Source organism: Dendrobium catenatum, unplaced genomic scaffold (assembly GCF_001605985.2).
Source record: "Dendrobium catenatum unplaced genomic scaffold, ASM160598v2 fragScaff_scaffold_1220, whole genome shotgun sequence".
Lineage (NCBI taxonomy): Eukaryota > Viridiplantae > Streptophyta > Magnoliopsida > Asparagales > Orchidaceae > Dendrobium > Dendrobium catenatum.
The window spans coordinates 10,423,545-10,432,429 of record NW_021319682.1 but is presented as its reverse complement, the minus strand read 5'-3'; the positions used below and the strand labels follow the sequence as shown (position 1 = coordinate 10,432,429).

At 34.7% G+C, this 8,885-nt stretch overlaps 1 protein-coding gene across 1 annotated transcript; it reads left to right on the top strand.

Moving 5' to 3' along the window:
- The first annotated feature begins 3,489 nt into the window (after positions 1-3,489).
- On the top strand, positions 3,490-4,686 carry LOC110100388 (protein EXORDIUM-like 5). The gene has a single exon (XM_020827866.2). It carries the CDS (start codon positions 3,547-3,549, stop codon positions 4,579-4,581), a length of 1,035 nt encoding a protein of 344 aa, XP_020683525.1. The 5' UTR covers positions 3,490-3,546; the 3' UTR covers positions 4,582-4,686.
- Positions 4,687-8,885: the final 4,199 nt, after the last annotated feature.

Genomic DNA, 8,885 nt, shown 5'->3' with positions numbered 1-8,885 from the left:
CTTTGAAATTATATTCGGGAGCATCCAACTCCGATTTAAGCAAATTTATAGTTGAACTGAAAGTCTCGAAAAGATGAATCCAAGAACACCGAATTCGTTCCTATATGAGCCCAAATATGTTCAAATCAAGGACCCGATCTGCATTTGAAAGGTTCAAATCATAAATATTATAATAAAATGATTTTTAAATGTGACATGCGTATAGTTGAATTGAGCGGCTTGACGAGATGAATCCAATGAACCCAAGATCAAAGAATTCTGACACCATTAAGAAACTTAAATACTCGATAAACTGTCCATGATCAAGGGAATCAATATCAACCGTCAATTCAAACCATTCCCAACGCGCTCTAGATCTTCTCTTTATTTATTGGTCACGTCACTCACAAAAAATTATAAATAAATCTCTCATTCTTCACAAAGGGGAGATAGAAAGAGAAATAGGGGAGGAGAGGAGAAATTTGAGATCTCTTTGCCACCAAGCTTATACTCAACCACTGCCTGGTCACCGACTGTTGTCGAATTTTCTTCCGACCACCGTCATCTAACTATGGTCCTTCCGACCTCGATGGCTAGACTACAACCTTTCTGACAACCGTAGCCCGCCGAACTATTGTTCTTCCAATCTCCATTGTCTGACCACAATCTTTTTTACCACCGTCACCATCGACTACGGTCCTTCCGACTTCCGTCGTCTGACAACGGCCTTTCTAGCCATCGCCAACTATGGTCCTTCTGACCTCAGTCGCAAGACTATGATCTTTCTAACCATCGTGGCCTAACAATGATCTTTATGAGCATCATCACTCGCCGATTATGATCATTTCGACATCTGTTGCTTGACGACGGTCTTTTTTTATCATCATTGCCCGCCTCTTACTATCCTTTTGACCTCCTTAACTCGAATATGATTTTTCAGACCTCCATTGCCCGCTGACTATGGTTATTTCAACCACTATCACCCGATTACGATCTTTCCAACTTCTGTCGCCTACCGACTATGGTCCTTCCGACCATTGTCACCCAACTACTGTCTTTTTTACCTTTATTGCCCATCGACTATAGTCCTGCCGATCAAACGAACATGTTAATACTGATTCTTCCAACTCCCACCATGTAATGCACTCTATATGATATATATTTGCTACATCAAGCTAACGCCTTCCCCCAATGGAGGACCTCATTTGTTATCAACTACAAACACTTGTGGATTCATTCAAATTGGGCCAATCTCTGTGATTTTCCCTCCTTTTTAGGGGTGATTTCTATGTAAAAACTCTGGCATATCTTATAAATGCTACACCTAGATATTTCATATGTTTGTGTGCTAGATCTATAAAGCTAAGACATTAAACTTTATACCACTCCACTGCCGTGAATATTCCAGGACGAGAACAACAATAATAATAATAATTTTTTAATCGAAGTTGTGTTAGTAGAGACCAGGTGAGTTTAATACATTAGTTTCGAATGATGATTTTCACGACCAATTTATTTTTTATTTGTAAATTTTGAAAGAAATTGTCTTAAGTATCATTTGGGATATCTTTTATTACTGTTTTTTAAAACGATATTTATTGTAATTATTTGAAAATTTTGAAAAAAAAAAATTCAAATTAAAATTTTTTGTACTTCAATTGTAATTAATTGCCCTTCTCTGAAGTAGAAAGAAAATAAATCAATTTAATGTTAAAGTTTAATCTAGAGAGAAAGTCTTCTATTTGTGGTGAAGCAAGGGGGTACAAGATTCTAAAAGTGTTGATGTTGATTATAATAAAAAAGTGCTTCTATACAATTTTTTTTTTTTTTTTTTTAGGGGCAATGAGACAATTTTTTTTTTGGAGGGGCAATGAGACAAATTTACTATTAGAAATGAAAATAATTAAAAAAGAGAACTTCAATGGAAATAGGTACAAGAGAAATAATAAATTTTAATTTATTTAAGTAAATAAAAAAATATAGAAGAGAAATAAAGATAATTCTTTTACACCATCAAGCTAAATGGTGACCTCAAGCTCTTGAAGTTTTCTCTTTTTTGAATGCATTTTTTACGAGATATTTATAGCTCCTAAATGAAAATTATAGTCATGATGGCAGTTCAAGGGATACAAGCATATCTTTAATGATACAAATTTTCTACCATTGAGATAACATATTGAAAGAAAGAAAATGACATTGGAGATTATAATTTATTGATAAGAGCAATAAATATGATGCAATAGCTAAAGAATATTATAAATTCTCATGAGTTGCAAATATTGTTAAGTGAAATATTAGACTGATTGCATTAAGATGAATAGTAAAGAACTCAAGTCAAGTGACTAACACACAACATCTAAAGACGTGCTCATGTATTGAGAAAAAGAGACACTCTCCTAAGAAAAAAAAAAAAAAGAGTTTCCACAGGACTATAATGTGCCTGATAAAAACACAGAGATGATTTCTTAATAATGCATAAAAATGTTAAATTTAGTATATTACAATAAGTATTGATATAATATTTAAGGATTACTTTTAAGCGGAATGTTGGCTCTAAAAGAGTTTGGAGACTTAATAAGGAATCAACTCATGGGCAACAAGGGCAAAAGCCATTGACATGAGCGGCGTTGGACATCAATTATAAATTAGCATTTAGAAGCTAATTTTTTAGTTGAAATATGAGCCTTTTGTTGGGACTTAACAAATAATAGGTGTAGACATGACGAATATGAGGTCACCAATCAAAGAAAGGGTCCATAGATGCAAACAAAACAAAAAAATCACTCTAAGTTGGGAAAGACTTATCATGAATGATGAATTAATTTTTGGAGGGTATGGAGTGATTTTTTTTTTTGGACAGTTTTGCCATTGAAGACAGATTCACACTCACATCGCATACATAAGACTCGAACCCAAGATCATTTAGCTGATAGTCTAAGCTCCTAACCAACAGAAAAAAGACGTATTTAAAGTCTTCAATCCAAAGCCTCAAGTCGAGGCCAAAGCCTTTTTCATTTAAAAGATGAAACCCGAAAATATAATATTTAATATTCCTATTTTAGGAGACTCACCTGCTTCAAAGCTTTACTTTGTTTCAAATCTAAAAAAATTCAAACCAAGGAAGGACCTTGGGACTCCCTTTAGGCCCGACGGCCCACACTTCCACTTCTTGGGCCCACCTTCCGATAATCCTGGTGAGCTTGGTGAATTTGGAGCTTTTTTTTTAATAATCCGAAAGCCAAATTCATTGAAACTAGATCACCCTCTGACACGTGGCAAACATGAAAGCACGGGGGAGGGTGGGTAAGTACGCAACACCATTTCTCCTTTTATCTTCCTCATCATATCCGCTTTTTTAAATATTATATTATATATATTTTGAAAATGGAGTACGGTGGAGCCCACCACGCAGCTGTCTCCAGCTCTCACACTCACTCATGCCAGCCCACGCTGCAAGTCTCCTCTCTTCCCTATAAAAGCCTTCTCCCTCCCACCGCTTAACTTGCACCCTCGGCGTACCTTCTAATCTTATCTTACTCCAACATTCTCACCATCCGATCAAACAAAATGGGCAGCAGCTCATCTCCTTCCCTACTCCTCGTCTTCCTTCTCCTCCTCCCCTCATTTATTATCGCCGCCTCTCCCTTTCCTTACCACTCCAACAAAATCCACATTCCCCTCGCCGGCGTCAAACCCTCCGGCGACACCCTCGGCGAATCGAAGCGTTATGAGGGGTCCTCTGATCTTGTCAACCTCCGATACCACATGGGTCCCGTTCTCTCATCCTCTATCAAGCTCTATCTGATATGGTACGGCCGATGGGCTCCTTCTCAACAATCCACAATCCGGGACTTCCTCCTCTCGATCTCCGACTCATCCTCTCCATCGCCCTCCGTTTCCGAATGGTGGTCGACCGTCTCCCTCTACGCCGACCAAACCGGCGCCAATGTCACCCGATCCCTCACCATCGGCGGCGAATCTTCCAACCTCTCCCTCTCTCGCGGCACCTCGCTCACACGCCTCTCCATTCAGCAAGTCATCTCCGATTCCATCCGATCCGGCCTCCCCGCAGACCACCGCAACGGCGTCTACCTCGTCCTCACAGCCGCCGGCGTCGATGTCCAGGATTTCTGCCGCGCGGTATGTGGCTTCCATTACTTCACCTTCCCTTCCATGGTTGGCCACACTTTGCCGTACGCCTGGATCGGTTATAGCGCTCGCCAGTGCCCAGATGTTTGCGCCTACCCGTTCGCTATTCCGGCGTACATGGGTCGCGCCACGGCGGCGATGCGTCCGCCTAATGGCGATGTTGGGGTTGATGGAATGGTGAGTGTGATTGCTCACGAGCTTGCTGAACTATCCACGAATCCGCTTGTGAACGCGTGGTATGCCGGCGATGATCCAACCTCCCCGACGGAGATCGCCGATCTTTGCGAGGGGGTTTATGGAAGTGGGGGTGGCGGAGGGTACACCGGCCAGGTGGCGAGCGATGGCGCCGGCAGGCAGTTTAATGTGAATGGGAGGAAGGGAAGAAAGTTTTTGATACAGTGGGTTTGGAGCCCGGTGCTTAGGGCATGTGCTGGCCCTAATGCCGTTAATTAGGATGATAATGATTATTATTTGTCTATATTGATAATTTGAGAATTCTGTTAAGTTGTCATCCTTTATGGCTTTATAGGGAATTAGATAGAGTGAACTTTTGATTTAGTTTATTTTCTTTGTGATTTTTTTTTTTCGTTTTGTGTATATATTATGATGTTTGAATAATTAAATGTTTTTATTTTTTATGTATTTTTCAAAATTTCACAGTTTATTAGATTAAGGATTTTTTGGGATAAAATTTTGTTATTGCTTTCAAAAAAAATTTATTTAAGAAAGTTGTTTTAAAAAATTGTTCCAAAAAACAGTTTGGTGAGATCAAATTTTTTTATAAAAAAAGATTATTTTTAAATAAATCTAATATAAAAATATTATTTTTAAATATTTTCTAAAAATTGGTCTTTTTAATTTTTATAATTAATTATTCTATTCAATTTTCCAATTTTTTGAGGCATCCATAATATGCTTATTTTTATTTCTATTACAAATAGATTTATTATCAACGATTTAAAAACATATTTATAGTTTATATTTTCCTTTTTTAATATAACCTTTTCTAAATAATTCTTCATTAAGAATACTTATCACATCCAAAATAATACAAAAAACAATAAAAGGAAAGGTTATCCTGTGGAGTTGAAAAACATTGGATATATAATGATTAATGATAATTTTAAAAATAATATTTTTTAAAATATTTTTGAAAATAAATTAATTTAAAATCTAACCACAGAAATAATTCGCATATTCTAATGTATTATTATTTCTTATTTCGTTATCCTAAACTAATTTGATGTTAAATTTATAATAGGCAAAAAGTGCTTATTATTCAATTTTGACTATTACTTTTTACTAAAAAAAAAGGTTTATCATTAACAAGCCCACTCATTTGTTTATTTCGTTGAAGTACTTACAAACTTTGTCTGGTGCCTGCCGGAAAGGGCGAATTATTGTGTCCGGTCACCGGATGTTCGGACATTCAATTTGGTGATTGTCACGTCATTTAAATACGTTAGGTTCCGATGTATTTAGGTGACGTGGCGACACCGGATTGACGTTGGACGAATCAGGACACCGGACGCAATAATTTGCCGCCGGAAAGAGCTTTAACTGATTCCAGTTATGGTTGTAAAATAATTATTAATTAGTAAATCACCATTCACCGCTTGTCAAAAATTAACGTTTATTTAATTAATAAAATTAGATCTAAATTTGCCTGCCCACTCTGGCTTGATTAAAAAAAATAATAATAATACATTTATCGTATTGTCGATACTCATAACAACATTTAAATAAAAATTATTATTATGTCAGATGTCGAATTTAATATTTATATCATTTCTCCTATATAAGTTAATATTCCCATATTCTGTAAGGCTTAAGGGTGTAAGTTAGAAAAAATTATTATTTGCGTATATCTAATGTGTATCAAATTTTTATACACATTGTGTATACACAATGTATATACTCGTAGTTCGGACGAGTTCTTCCCGACCGGACTCTGCACAAAATAATTTCTCGTTAGTGAGAGAGTGCTTGTGAGCCGGTTTGAACTTGACTCATGAGCTCTTAATTTTAGTTTCTCAAGTCACAAGTTTAAGTTCGAGTTTAAATTTAAGCTCATATATAACATGTACTCGAGCTAGAATTTGACTTGTTGGCTTGTCAAACCAGCTCAATTAAAATTAATTAATGCATCAAAATTTATATTAGCTTAATTAAACTTTTTTCTCCGATTAAAAATAAGAAATCGAATATCAAAGCAAGTCAATCTAGAAGCTTCTCATAATGCTCGAGTATTTGAGTAGAGCTCGAGCATTATATTTCCATTCGAGTTGAAATCGAGCTCAACAAATAAACTCGAGCTATGCTCTATATAGATTAAATGAGCTTCGCTCAATTAAATAAAAAAATTTACTAAACTCGACCCGTTCACAGCTCTAATGAGTCCTCAATCAAATAAATTATTTCGCTATCATATAAATTATTACAAAAGAAATAAGCGACTTAATGGGAAAGAAACTTGATTGGTCTCTATTGTAAACATTAAAAAAAAGTGGAGAATCTTTCAGCTAATATTTAAGTATTTTTTTAATGAATTGGCATCCCCCTTAATCAATAGTTATCATTGCAATTATATTATGATAACTATATGTCTGCATTTATTTCATCTCAATCATTCGATTCGTATGAATGAATGATATTGAATTTATTGTAAATAATATAATGGTTAATGGAAAAAAAATAAAATGAGACAAAAATTCCCATCAAAGTTTTGTTCATGATGTGATTTAATTTTTTTAATTTTTTTAAGGAGAGTATAATATAAATTCTGATTGATTATCTTTGTATTATATTAATTTTAAAATAAATTTAATAATTTTATTTCTTATTTTAATTAATTTTTAATACAGTCATAACCCCCAATATACCATCAAGGTCTCAGATTGGATTCCATCAGTTAATTATCAAAGAATAGGGAGTCTTTTAGAATAAAATAAAAATTAGATTAGAGATTTTGTTTGATTCCCAATAATTTATAATAGAAAATTTGAGAGGACCAACAAAGCTGGCTTTTGTTTAAACTATCATAAAGTGGATTTATTGTCCTTATTTGTGATAATCAATTGTATAAATGGGGAGGTGTTTGGCCTAGATTTTCCCAGCTGCAGGAACAGCTGATAAGCAAGCACTAGGATCCAAAGTCCTACATGGGGTCCTGGTTGGGTACCCATACTCCGCACGGGCAGGCTTCGTCCACCCATGTTAACTTTTGGGATGCCGACCCACACATACCACGCACTTTCCAAGCATTTTGAATGTAGCCCGCCACGAACCGAACTAATGGCCTTGAGACTTATTGCCATTTGCTTTGACTACAAACTTTCAAACCGCGTATCAAAATTTATCGTGGTCGCAGTGCGATTAAGTGCTACACACTGCATAGTGACGATTACTGTAATATATTGCGTACGGTGATTAACAATGTAAATCGGTTCATCCCATGATGTTGAGTACCCACCCATACCCAATCACGAAGTCATGGGCGTAGCCATACCCAGCCATGTCCATTGCATATAGTTGGGTACGTGGGTGGGTGTAAATATGGGTACCCAATGTTGAGCTCTGCTACAATGTCGCTCAAATTTGCGCATTATGTCAAATTGGTCGATTATGTCAAATTGTCTAATTAAACATTTTTTAATGCAATTTTCAGTTTGGAACAGAAACTTATTTTTATATAATTATGTATGCCTTTTGCATTGTCACTCAAATTAAAAAAGGCTAATGATTTTTATTACCAGCAAAATGTAGAAATGATAATAGAGTGTTAACATGAAGAATATCGAATAAACGATAATGTGCTAATCACTAAATGACTATTTTGAGGATGGGTGGATTGCAAGTTTGTATAGTATCACCTATAAAAAATTAAATATTGGACAATTTCGATCGACTAACAAATAATCAATAAATAATAAAGTTTAACAAATGATTGATTAATTTTTCGCTAATGACTTACTAATGATCATATATGATTCATCATTGATTATGTATCATTATTAATATAGTGCTATATGAAGCAGTTTTTTAATGTCTAAGATTTCTTTTGAGTTATATTTCTTACTATTTTATGAAACAATTTTTTAATACAAAATTCTTTTGAATTTGAAAATTTTCTAATAAAAAACTGCCTCATAAAGCAATAAAAAAGCTATCACAAATGAAATCTAAATCTTCATTTATACATTGTTAGCCTCTATATCTATAATCTATTACAAAGAGAATTCAAATGTTAATAAACAAATTAGATAAAATACAATGATCACTTTAGAGATTTGGGTGGATTGCTGAGGGAGATAATGTAAAAAGAATAAAATGTAAATTTAAAATTTCCAATTAATTATAATTTATTTCCAAATAAAATATTTTCCAAACTAAATAATTTCAGAATTCCAAAAAAAAAAAGAAAAAAGATAAGGCAATTAGGTGTTGCTTGATCTCTAAAGAACAGCCTGTTGGCCTAAAAATAGATGGAATTATCTCAGTAGCACATGAAAAAAAAAATCTAAAAAAGATGAAATGAAGTAGAATAATTAGTTATAAAAAGACGAATTAAATAATGTGAAGGACAGAAGCACATATGACAGCTATTTCAATTTATAAGTCACAATCATATGAAGCTGAATTTCATGGCAGATTGGCATTTCCGAGCTCTCAGCTCAGCTGCAATGTCGCATCCATATCCCATCTTTAATGTCCATTTACTATTTTTTCTTTAATTTGATAAGCACATCATAGAAGGA

Bases quoted from the DNA above. Each gene is read 5' to 3' on its own strand.
- LOC110100388 (XM_020827866.2), top strand. From the start codon at position 3,547: ATGGGCAGCAGCTCATCTCCTTCCCTACTCCTCGTCTTCCTTCTCCTC.